The sequence below is a fragment of the Carettochelys insculpta genome, chromosome 4 (genome assembly GCF_033958435.1).
Source record: "Carettochelys insculpta isolate YL-2023 chromosome 4, ASM3395843v1, whole genome shotgun sequence".
NCBI classification, from domain to species: Eukaryota; Metazoa; Chordata; order Testudines; family Carettochelyidae; genus Carettochelys; species Carettochelys insculpta.
In genome coordinates this window covers 127709550-127722219 of record NC_134140.1, presented here as the reverse complement: position 1 = coordinate 127722219, position 12670 = coordinate 127709550, and the positions used below count along the sequence as shown (strand labels likewise).

Below are 12670 nucleotides of genomic sequence, written 5' to 3'. Positions count from 1 at the left end.
GCCCCTTTTTTTTCGCGGGCTTCTCAGTCCTGCAAAGCTTGTTATTCTGGAATTTAACTCGGAATAGTAACTCCACCAAAACGAATGACTTTCGCCGACTCCTTGGCTTTCAGTTTTGAAATTGGGCTATCTAGTGCGAAAGCTCAGTTCCGAAACACTCTTGCAGTGTGAACACTCTCTTCAGAAATAACTTATTTCTACAGCTGGTAGGAGAGGAAACAGAGAGGTGGTATCTTGCCCAACCAAGGCTGCAGCTCAGAGGGCGTGAGCAACAGAACCCAGGTCCCATGACTGCTAGTCTTGGGCACTCCCCTGCTCCATTGTGTTGCTGAAGCTATTGCTGTCAGTCCCTAGAATCCAGCTCTGGAGCCAGGGGCAAAGCTCCTTGAGTTACCCAGGGAATTCTCACTCACAAATCCTAGAAGGCAGGTTGTTGCTGGGGAGAACCCACGTACATTTCTATGGTCTTTTTGCCCCCATATCAGAAACAAATAACTGCTGTAAATGTGCGGCACAGTGTCACGCTGGACAGGAAAACCCAGTACTTGCATTCCTCCGGTGTGACAGTTGCGTTGGAACAGACTGAAATATACAAATAGTTGCATAAGTGCCTTGCGTTGTAGTAAACTCCTTAAGGCAGGTAGGTCCTGTCTCTTACTAAGTGCACATACGGAGCCTAGATAGAAGGAGAGCCAAAGTTCATCTGGATCATCCAGGTGCATCTGTAATACAAGTAATTTAAGATAGAATTAGGAGGCCCATTTCATAGGACGTTTTAAAATAGATCTCAGTAGTGGAGAACGTTCAGTGGAGGGCAACGAAAATGATTAAGGGGCTGCAGCATATGAACCTATGAGGAGAGGCTGAGAGGTCTGGGTTTATTTAGTTTGCAGAAGAGAAGACTGAGGGTAACTTGATAGCAGCCTTCAACTTCCTGAAGGGGAGCTCTAAAGGGGATGGAGAGAAACTGTTCTCAGTGGCGTCAGATGGCAGAACAAGGGGTAATGGTCTGAAGCTAAAGAGGGAGAGGTGTACGTTGGATATTAGGAAAAACTATTTCACCAGGAGGGTGGTGAAGCACTGGAATGTGTTGCCTAGAGAGGTGGTGGAATCTCCATCCCTAGAGGCTTTTAAGTCCCATCTTGACAGAGTCATGGCTGGGATGACTTACTTGGGGTTGATCCTGCTTTAGGCAGAGGGCTGGACTCAGTGACCTCCTGAGGTCCCTTCCAGCCCTAGCATTCTATGATTCTATGATAAATGTTTTAGAAAATGTTCTGGAGCTATGCAGCCCTGGCAGTGGAATGGACTAACTAAGTTCAAGGCCTCATTTTGTTTGCATGATTCTGCAGAGATGCAGGAAAGTAAATATGCACTAAATAAACTACTGACAGTGCGCAACTTACCACAAGCACTTAGCTTCTGTTTTTCCGCCCTGCGTAATACCTGATTTAAGTTATTACCTAGTCTACAGTTTGTAAATAGTCTTAGATGGGTAGCTATGTTAGTCTGTAGCTTCACAAAATAATAATAATAATCATAATCATAATCATAATAATCAAGCAGTCCTGTAGCATCTTAAAGACTAACAGTTATATTTATTAGGTAATGAGCTTTGTGGGTAAGACCCACTTCATCAGATGTTACCCACAAAAGCTTATTGCCCATGAAAGCTTATTACCCAATAAATAAAACTGAGAGAAAGCCGTGCTAGTCTATATACTATCAAAATAAAAAAGCAGTAAAGTAGCACTTTAAAGACTAACAAAATAATAATTTATAAGGTGATGAGCTTTCATGGGACAGACCCATTTCTTCAGACCATAGCCAGACCAGAACCAACAATGCCCAGATGCTTTGTATATTGGACACACTTCAAACGCTCTTAGACAAAGAGTTAATGGGCACAAAACAGACATCAAACCACTCCTGATCCACAAACCAGTTAGTCTACATTTTAATGGAGTGGGCCATTCTGTTAATGACTTAAGAGTTTGCGTCTTATTGAAGAAGACTTTTCACTCTGCTTTGGAAAGAGAGACTGCTGAACTCTCTTTCATATTCAAATTTGACACATTAACATGTGGTTTGAACCAGAATGCAAATTTTCTGGAACACTGTAGGGGCTCTTTTGCATACTTGGCTTAATCTAATTCTTGACTCCCCCCCACCCACACTTCTGCTCTCTGATTTGTTCACCTTGATAATTTTTTTCTGATTTGTCAACCTTGATTACTGTATTTGGTTCTCTGTGCCTTAAATATTGAGTCTGTTCTGGTATGGCTATGGTCTGAAGAAGTGAATCTGTCCCACGAAAGCTCACCTAATAAATTATTGTTAGCCTTCAATGTGCTACTTGGCTGCTTTTTTGTTTTAATAAATAAAACTATTTTAATAAATAAAAATAAGTCTTTAAGATGCTATAAGACTTTTTTCCCACTCCACAGTTTGTAAGATGGTTCACTTTAGAGTTACTAGTTACATCTAGTCCCAGATTTGCAGAATTAGATTAATTTTCCCAGAGCTGGTGAGTATAGCAAATACCCATCCACTGGTATCAACAAAAAGGCAGAAGTCAGTGTAAAAGGATAAGGGGTTGATTTGGTGATTCCAAGGCATGTAGTGAAGGACTGAGAAGCCAGCAAGTAGGTGTGAGCCTGCCAGGGGAAGACAAGTACCAAACATCAAAGGTTACATTTGCATGGGAAAACAGAACTGGGGCTGAGTGATTAGGCTGGAGTAGCAAGATTGCTTTGCTATGTTTGTTCTTGATCTGTGTGAAGTAACATTTGCATAGGTATTATAAGTGGAGGCAGATACTCTAAGAGGCCCTCTGGGTAAACCAAGCACATTTCCATTGTCAATATGCAGAGGAGCTGTGTGAGCTGGCATTTGCAAAGGCAGGAGTCATGGATTAATGAATACAAAGTGAGTGCTTTCAGATCCAAGTCGGATTCCTAGGCATTCCAAAGCAAAGCTATTTGGTTTACTGTTGCCCATATTCCAGGTTCCCAGCTTTCCTATCAGTATTACTAAAGTGACATGCGCATAAAGCAAGAGAACATGAAGTGAGGTGCGTGCTGACTGCACGCAACATTGACTGAGAGCTGCGTGCTACCTCTGCATCCAATCAAAGTGCTGCTACAGTTCAGTTGGCACGCCCGCAAACTCAAGGTACGCAAGCGCCATTAGCAAAACTACACTGTGCCAGGAGACCATTTTGGTTATGACAGTCTTGCGGCCCATTGAGAAGAAGGAGGGCCACTCATGCAGCCCACTCTCCAGCCTCAGTTGCCTAAGAGGCACAAAAATAAGACGGAAAAACATGGCAATGTTCTCCCTTTTCCCTTGAGGCTTTTTGATCCAGCATGCACTGCGTAGCTAATAACTTCCAGCCTTGGCCTTTTCTACACCGTAACACCCCAAGCCAGGGTCTTTGTTAATGAGTCAAGATTGCTCCCATTTTCAAACAATGTTTAGCTGAACAAAGGAGAAACAAAATGTAACACGCAAACAAGAATCCTGAAGGTCAGAGTGTGGGAGTGTGATCGAGACTCATATTTTTGAAGGTCGGTAGGTGCCTAAGTCCCGCTGATTTCAATATAGCAATCTTATAGAGCAGTCCTCATCCAAGGAAAGTGTCAATACAGTCGGGTCTCAACATTCGCGAGGGTTCCGCGTTAAGAACCCTCCTGAACGTTGAATGTTGTGAATATGGCAGCTGCTCCCGCCTGGAGCCCAGCTGCTCGGGCTCCTGCCCAGAGCTCCGGGGAAGCAGCGGCTGCTGGCGCTCCCTGCCCAGGGCCCTGGGGAAGCAGCGGTTGCTAGCACTCCTGACCAGAGCCCTGGGGGAAGCGGTGGCTGCCGGCATTCCCTGCCCTGGAGCCCCCAGGAAGCAGCCACTTGTGAATAATTGAATTCGCAAACCCTTAAGTTGGCAAATGTTGAGACCCCACTGTACTCCTTTTAAAATATATCAAGAAGTGCATCAAATGTGACATCCCAAATCTTGCCAAATGATTATAAAACCAGGTTATGATCTGAGCTACTAGGCAAGTAAAGCTGTATTCTAATATCATTGGCCAGGAGCTAAAAGCCTTTCACCCTTTTCACACTGAGCTTCACTGTCTCCATTTTCTCTTGTCTATCAAGCTCACCCCACTGTGATTGTTGGCAGTATTTGTTGAATTTTCAGTCTAATGGCATCGGAGTTGTATTTTCATATGATCACAGTGTGGCTTACACCATAATGAACATTGATAATATTTTCCTCCCACCAGGCTGAGCTCATCGAGAGTTTGTCCCACAAACTGGAGACCCTGAAGGAAGCTAAGCAGAGCCTTCTGACAGACATCAAACTGAATAGCGCCCTGGGAGAAGAGGTGGAGGTGTTAATCAGCGAGTTATGCAAGCCCAATGAGTTTGACAAGTACAAGATGTTTATAGGGGACCTGGATAAAGTGGTGAACCTCTTGCTTTCCCTCTCAGGGCGCCTGGCCCGGGTGGAGAATATTCTGAGCAGCCTAGGTGAAGACATGAATACTGAAGAGCGGGTATGTCTCCTTGTTACCTTTAAAATGTTGGTGCTTTTTCAGAGTGTGAACAAATGGGTGATTAGAAAAACATCCACATATGGGCTAGGACTTTCAAATGGGCTTCGAGGAGATAGAGGCTAGACTCCCAGTGAAAATCAACCAGACCAAGGCCTCTGTGGTCAGGTCTAATTGATGAGACAATGGCAATCTAAGGTACATAACTCCAGCTATGTGACTAGCATGGCTGGAGTCAATGTACACTAGGTTAAGTTGTCGTGGGCTCTCCACTGCAGGGGGTCCATGGTAGAAACTTTCCTATCAAATTTCCTTATGCTTCTTCCTCTGGTGGAATACTGGACTTGACAAGAGAGCAATTGGCTGTTGATTTAGCAGGTCTTTACTAGACCCACCAAATCAACCACGGCACCAATCTCCTGGTAAGTGTAGACCGGCCATAAGTCTCTTAGGAACCTTGGAAACTCTCAGCTGTATATAGGATCATAGCCTTCAAAGTGAGCCCAACAGCAGAGCCTGTTCCATGGGTAGTACACAAGATTCTGGCCTCATGAATCTTGGCTGAAATATTGTACGAATGACTCTCATCCCGTGCATCTTGGCAACTTAAAAAAAATGCTGTTGTTTTTGACTGCTCTTCCCATCAGCTGTGCAAGCTGGACTGCTGACAAAACAACACACAGATGGACAAACAGTGGTCTTCTGCCTCTAGCTAAACATCTTTTAGCCCTGCTTGGCCACACTGTCCACACGGGGATAAAGCATGGTAGAAACCATGCCTTAATCACCTTTTGTTAACAATTTCTAACCTTATCTGCACCATGTTGGCTATGCTGTATGAAGTGTTGCCGCAGTGTTGGTCCTAGGACATTGGAGACACAAGGTGGGTGGGGTAGTATCTTTTATTGGACTAACTTCTATTGGTCAGAGAGGTCAGAGAAGCTCTGTGGAAGCTCTAAAGCTTGTTTGTCCCACCAACCAGAGTTGAGCCGATGAAAGTTACTCCCTCACCCACCGTGTTGACCAAAAAGTTTCAGAATATGACTGAATGGAATTCATGTTTGCCCTGCATTGAAATCTTATAACCGTTCTCCAGTGCGTCAATGTTTTTTCTATCCATAGATAGAATAAATTTTGTTATGGGCACCAATGCATGTGCCGATGTGTACCACCAATACAAAGACATGCTGCTGGCTGTGGGTGGCTATGAGTACTCTGACAAGCATCACAGGTGTAGCCATGTTAGTCTGTAGCTGCAAAAACAGCAAGAAGTCCAGTGGCACCATATAGACTAACAGATTATTGGAGCATAAGCTTTCGTGGGCAAAGACCCATTTCGTCAGATGAAGTGGGTCTTTTGCTCGCAAAAGCTTATGCTCCAAATAATGTTAGTCTATAAGGTGCCACAGGACTTTGCGTTGTTTATAAGCACTCTGCTAATCAGCTGGGAAGCACCTGAATCTCTCCTGGGTGGCTGCCCAAGTGCTCAGCTTCCAGGGAACACCGCCATGTGCCCAAGTCTGGGGGAAGCATATTCCCCAGCCAGCACTGCCCAAGGAGGGGAAAGGCCATCTGTGGGTGTCTGTCTGTGGGGAAGGGAAGAGGCTGCTGCATTAGCTCGGTGATGTTAATTCCCTGTCTCTGATATGGCAGAGCTCTCTGAATGAGAAGAGGAAGCTGCTGGCTGGCCAGCATGAGGACGCCCGAGAGCTGAAGGAGAACCTGGACCGGCGAGAACGGGTGGTCTTGGACATCTTGTGCAATTACCTCTCGGAGGAGCAGCTCCAGGACTACCAGCACTTTGTGAAGATGAAGTCAGCGCTTCTCATAGAGCAGCGAGAGCTGGACGACAAGATTAAACTAGGTCAGGAACAGCTCAAGTGCCTGACGGAAAGCCTCCCTACAGACTTCATTCCCAGGGACACAACAGCGACGGCAGCCCGGAGCACAGCAGCCACTAACTGCCCAGGGGCCAGCAGTACTTTACCTACACCATCAGCCTCTTCACTTTAACCTTTCCCCGTGAAACTCTTCCACCTGAGTTTATTTAATCGGAGTACTTCTCAGAGAGCTCTCCACAATCGCATTGGAGAGATGGACTTAACAAGAGAATCCAAGGAAGGAAAAACAACTAGTAATAAAGTTTTTATTTTCCTTCCCCTCTCCCAGCACCCTGGGACCTACTATGGAAACTTAATTCAGCCTGGCTCATGCTAGAGGGAGGCAAACAATTTCTCTTGCTACAAGGTCTGCGGAGGAGGCACTTATTTTTGAATGGGCCAGCTCATTATGAACATCTTTGGTAACAGGGAAAGGTCGCTTCTGCTCCCCCCTCCCTACCCCTCAATCCCAGTGAGGCGCCATCATTAAATAATGAAGGATCTGAAAGCATGAAGCCTTAAAAATAAAACCAACTCATGATGCTCCTGAAAGTTATTGATATTTATATTTTTTAAAAACAAGACAGAATGTGTAAGTTTTTGTACATGTGCTACTCAGTTACGTGAGTCTTGGGTCTGTACGTAGAAAATGCATTTAATTTTGTACCTTGTGAAAACTTAACAAAAAGAGAAATCTCCAAAGATATGCACACCCTAGCTTGCAGCATCTTCTCTGGGGCGTTTTAGATAATAAAGGGCTACCAGAAAAAGCTTCAACCTGTTTCAACATTTGCTGAATGTACCAGTAAGTGTCCTTGCCAAGGAGACTTTGCCCAGCACAGTATAATCTATCCTCTTCTGGATCCCATGGCATGATACATCCAGAGTTTAAATGCGCACTTGTGTGAACTAAGCAACTCAGGAATCAGAGAGGCCCAAGCAAAAAAGATTCTCTTCTGGTCCTGGACTGACAGATGATTTCAGATGCCACCAAGGCAAGCTCTGTGCCAAATGCAACCTGAGAGTCGTCAGTGAGATTTGGGAGCGGGTCTTTAAAGGGCATTACTGATAGGTTTTTTCTAAAGGGGATGACATACACACCGGCATTCTTTTAAAAAGCAGTCATACCTCATGTATCTGGACCCATCTGATCTGAAATCCCCTGTAGCTATCAGTGGGTTACATGCCCCAGCTTGCGTGGCTTGCATTTCAGTCTTTTGTCCACTCCAAAAGCCCATTTGTCCTAACTGAATAAAGGGGATTTCTGATGTAGGTAGGTTAGTGAGTCTTTTCTCAGTTAAGAACCTAACCTGAGACCACCAAATGAACGACTCAGCATCACTTGGGCAACTTACCCCAGAACTCCAGGGCAGCAAGTCGTTTGCATTAAGCAAGGCAGTTGGTAAATGCATCCTTTGAAGGCAGTGGATGGAATTCTGGGACCTGCAGTTCTCCAATGCGTTGCATGGGTCCCTGCCCGTCCCCCTGCCCAACCCTTCGCACCCTCCAGGAAAGAGAAGGGCATCCCTGGAGCGTATTGCAGAAATCCATGGGCTACATTTGACTCACAAGAAGCACTTCGGTCACTCTGGCCTAACGCTGTAGAGCTTTTATGTGGCTGCTGGCTGTTCTTTCAGCTGCTCCTGTCTTTGGTGTGTGTTTGTTCATCCCCTCATGCTGGAAAAGGGCCTCAGACGTCAGTGCTCCATCAAAGGCTCCGGCATACGTGGTTTGCAAGAGCTTCATGCAACTCATTTGTGTTTCAGCTGTAAAAGTGGTGATCAGCAATGGGCGCAGGCCCAGTCTCCCTCTACCGGTTTTAAGGGCCTTGTTTCTGAAGCACCCTTTAGATGCCTTGCTGCCTTGGGAAGCGTGGCAGCCCTAGAGCATGCTGCTACCTTGCTGCCATATGACATTTCAGCCTTCAGATACCCCCAGGGTGATCTGCCCTGGGTGTTACAGTGTATCAGAGCAAGTACATGTCACTACAGCAAGCAGAATTTTTTTGGCGCAAGGGCCACGTTAGTCGCTTCTGGACTTGAACATTGTTCGGTCCCACAAAGGGTGCGTCTACACTAGAAACTAACGTTGAAGTTAACTTTGATGTTAGGCACCACATCAAAGTAGCCAGCAGAGAGTCTACACACATTTCCCCTCACTTCAAAGTTAACTCCAACTTCTAACTACGCATTTCCCCCAACTTCGAAGTCCTTACTCCATTCCCAGGAATGGAATAGTGCCCTACTTCAAAGTTTAACTTCGAAGTTGGGTGCATGTAGACATTCTACTTCGAAGTTGTACTTCGAAGTAAGCAACTTCGGAGTTATTTTTGTAGTGTAGACACAGCCACTGTGTTTCATCAGGCCCTTCAAGCTAGAGAGAACTTCCCAATAGCAGTCCTTAGTTAGGTGTGTCTCTTTACTCAGTGGCGATTTGCACCAGCTGAGAGTCTTCCTTCAGTCTGCAAGCTCGGCTTCTGATGACGTTAGTGTGCACACTGGGGTTAGTAGATAAGTCATTCAGGAGTTAACCTCCACTCGCACAACCAGCTGTCATTGAGGCAAATGATGATTTACGTGTGTACGGTGGAAAGGAATGTATTCTCCGTATTGGCATTATAAGCATATGTCAAGGAGAGAATGGATCTTTTTATTGTTCTGAACAACTAGTACTGTCTGTACGTTCATGCAGGTCCTGTATTTTATGTACCCATTCCTGGCAACGCTCTCCTGTGTTTCATTGCTCATTAGTTAGGTTCAGATTTAAGGAAGGAATTTTGCACAAGCTAGTACAAAGATTGGCCTGCTAACTCCCTGGGGTTTTCTGAATGTGATCTGTTTGGGGAAAAGAACATGTACCTGGAGAAAATTAAACATTGATCACTATCAGTGAGGTTGCTTCTAAGTGCCTTTAGCTGGAGAGGAAACCTATTTATTGCCTGGATGCATTCCTGCTCTGCTAATTAAAACTAGCGGAGTGTAGAAGCCTCTTAACTGGAGAGTGAAGAACATGCATGGAACAGCTATCCTGGTGCAGAAGTCCACTCTGAGTGTTTGCATAGTGCAGTGCAGTGAAAGAAATCAGATTACCAGCTTTTCAGCCATTTATGTAGTGACCATGATGTGGCTGCACTGGTGCGAACCCCCAGTGTAGATATGCTGAACGTGTCTTGCATGAGGGCAGCTTACCCAGGATGCACATCACCAGGCAGAATGGCCTGCACATCTAGACTAGGGGTTTGAACCTATGCAGCTGCAGCAGTCCAGCTGTGTCAGCTCCTGAAAACTAGAGACAGTGAAGAAATTATCAACAAACACTCTGGTTGCTTTGGTTTGGGTTTTTTTTGACAAAAACAGAAATTTTCACGAGGTGATTTCCATTGCAGTCAAAATCTTGGGGGTTTTCAATTTATAAAATCCAGTCTCCGTTTGTTTACAAGAAGCCTCCATCATTTTGGAGAGTATTTTTGTTTTCGTTCTAGGATAAAAAATTTTAAATCCCCCGAGTAACTTTATGAACCTATAGCCCATTGATTGTCAAAGAAAGTTCAGCTCCTAAAGTCACTTAGGCATTTTGAAAATGTTACGTGAAACTTCGTGGGGGAAATAATGACTCTGACCAGCTCTATTTTGATTTGACATATCTCTGAACAGTTTCTACAGCTGTAAATTCAGTAGCAAAAGGTCAGCTGTGTATTTATTATCAGTTAGACTGCTCTTTCACAAGGGTCTTTTACAATGCCATAGCCTTGAACAGTCTCTCTCTCTCTCTGTGCAACAGATGTGAGTAACAAGCCATCCAGTAAACATGGCAAAATAATTGTGTCTGATACAGCTTAGAATGTGTTTTCTGGGAGTAACGGCGGTAGGACTTTTCACGACCGGCATGCAAAGGTCTGCTGGCATGTTCCTGCATATTTACAATCGGTGCATTGTGGTGGACATGGTTTTGTTTTAGTTCTTGGGGTGATTTGTCCTGAGAAGGAGATGGCAGGAGCCCAGGAGTGGTGCAGTTTTGCTTTTCTTTCTTTCCTTTGGGCAGGTCTGCTGAAGCCAAAAGTTCAGGTGGTGGTTGACAAGCAAACAGGTCTTCTCCATGCTCAGAAGAGATTCACCGTGTTATGTTTTACAAGGTTGGATTCCATGCACAACTTAGGGCAACCGTGTGCAAACTGAATTAACTGCTTTGGGCTAGGACTAAACAGGGTATTTTAATGTAACAGTTCCGGTGCAGCTCCTCTGTGCAAGATCCGGGCACTAACATGGTTCTCTCCCCCCCGGCCCTTTTTGCACAGCTGACCAATGACTGGCTTACACATAAGATACAGGGTGCTCTTCCTTCTCCCATGTGTTGTTTCACTGTGGTCTTGGCTCCCATGCCAGGGTTTGGGCATGGAGAGGGTGATCTTGCTGCTGGCTCATTCTATAATCTGATCTCTCTCTGTTTTAATCTTCCTCCCTGCAGAACAAATCTGGATTCAGGCATCCCAGCTGTACAATGGGGGGCAGGGGAACCTGAGCCAATTAGAACATTGCGCAGCATCAAGCCGTATTTCTAGCCATGGAGAAGGCTCTTGCCAGTCGAGAAACAGTAACTTCTTTCTTCCGGTGTCTCTAATCTGTGCTGGGTTGGGGGCAGATTGTCAGGTGGTGTGCATCCATGTTGCTTCTGTAATACCCAGAGGTACTGAGATCTCATCTGGAGTGAGTCAAGTCTCTGCTCTACAGCTTTGGCTGAGTGCCTGTTGGCCTTTAGCTCATGTGGTAGAGTGCAGGGCTTTAGCACCTATGCTCACAGGTTCTATCCCTGTTGAATAATAACAGAGAGGGAGCTGTGCTAGTCTATATACTATCAAAACAAAAAAGCAGTCAAGTCACATTTTAAAGACTAACAAAATAGTTTATTAGGTGAGCTTTCGTGGGACAGACCCACTTCTTCAGACCATCTGGTCTGGCTACGGTCTGAACAAGTGGGTCTGTCCTACGAAAGCTCACCTAATAAATTATTTTGTTAGTCTTTAAAGTGCTACTTGACTGCTTTTTTGTTCTATCCCTGGTGCGGGCAACCCAGGTTTGTGAGTGTTACAACTGGTGCATTGGCTGGGAAGAACAGCTGGAAGGTCTCAGAAGCTTGGGACACGCTTTCTCAGCCCAGGGAAGCATGTAGTGCCCAGAGGTACTGAGACCTCATCTGGGGTGAGTGAAGTCTCTGCTCTACAGCCGTGGCTGAAAGCCAGCTGACCTTTAGCTCGTGTGGTAGAGTGCAGGGCTTTAGACCCTATGCTTGCAGGTTCTATCCCTGGTGCCAGCAAACCCAGGTCTGTTGGCCTTATGCTTCCTTGACTTCAGTGCAGCTCTGCCATCTACATCAGAGCTTGTGTGCATGGGCTAAAGGTCCATCTTGGTCTCAGACTAGCAACGTGAGGTAAAAGCCTAGTGAAGATTGAGCAATGTGGTCATCAAGTATAGGAAAGTCCAAAGATTACTGGTAGGCTTTATCTTGAGCTGCCAATTCATGAAAGCTACAGTCATCTTCACTGGGATTTACCTCCGGTTAGTTCTCCCAAGGACATCCGGCTTTTCTCTTGTGCAGAAGCGCCTCATTTGGGGACCTGTACGTCTCCTGCTTACACCTCTTCCTTTTCTGCCTGCTGTCTTTTGGCCTGGCTTGGGAATACAATCCTCAGCCCTTGCTGTGCACGTGCTTCCTTTGGTGCTAACTGGGTCACAGCCCATGCTTTCTCTCCAAATGGCTTGCCCTCAGCAGACAGTGCTCAAGGTCAGATTAACACACAGGCAATAAGGCATGTACCCAAGACCCACATTTATAAAAGGAGACCAAAATGGGCGAGCCAGACCTGGGGGGGGGCCCTTTGACTCTGCGTGCCGCCTTGCAAAGCCTTGACAGGTGTGTGGCCAGGCCGAACCTGACCACAGTGCATTTGTGCAGGGCTCAGGAATGCAGAGGAGGCTTTCAGGTGGCTTAAATAAGCGCCGCTCCATTGACTTCAGCCAAGGCTCTGGCCGTGTGAAAGCATTAGTCTCCTGCATCCCACTGATGGGGTGTTTTTGAAAAGCAGTGGAACTGTACAGACATCAGGTCAGCCAGGTCTAGTGCCGCAGCTCAGGAGAGAATAGAGGCGCATATCAGAAAGCACAATCCTGCAGTGTGTAGTGTCGTTACAAGGGACCTTTCAAATCGGCTCTCAGTAGCTCCTTAAATACATCCATTAACAGAGTA

The 12670-nt window shown here is 45.7% G+C and overlaps 1 protein-coding gene across 2 annotated transcripts in view; it reads left to right on the top strand.

The window, feature by feature from the left end:
* SHROOM3 (shroom family member 3) overlaps nucleotides 1-11342 on the top strand; it is an 87404-nt gene extending 76062 nt beyond the window's left edge. For both annotated transcript variants that reach the window (XM_074993772.1, XM_074993771.1), the window contains 2 exons: nucleotides 4281-4553; nucleotides 6204-11342. In XM_074993772.1, coding sequence (XP_074849873.1) covers nucleotides 4281-4553; nucleotides 6204-6563 — 633 coding nt within the window. In that variant the 3' untranslated portion in view covers nucleotides 6564-11342. The remainder of the gene's footprint in view (nucleotides 1-4280; nucleotides 4554-6203) is intronic.
* Nucleotides 11343-12670: the final 1328 nt, after the last annotated feature.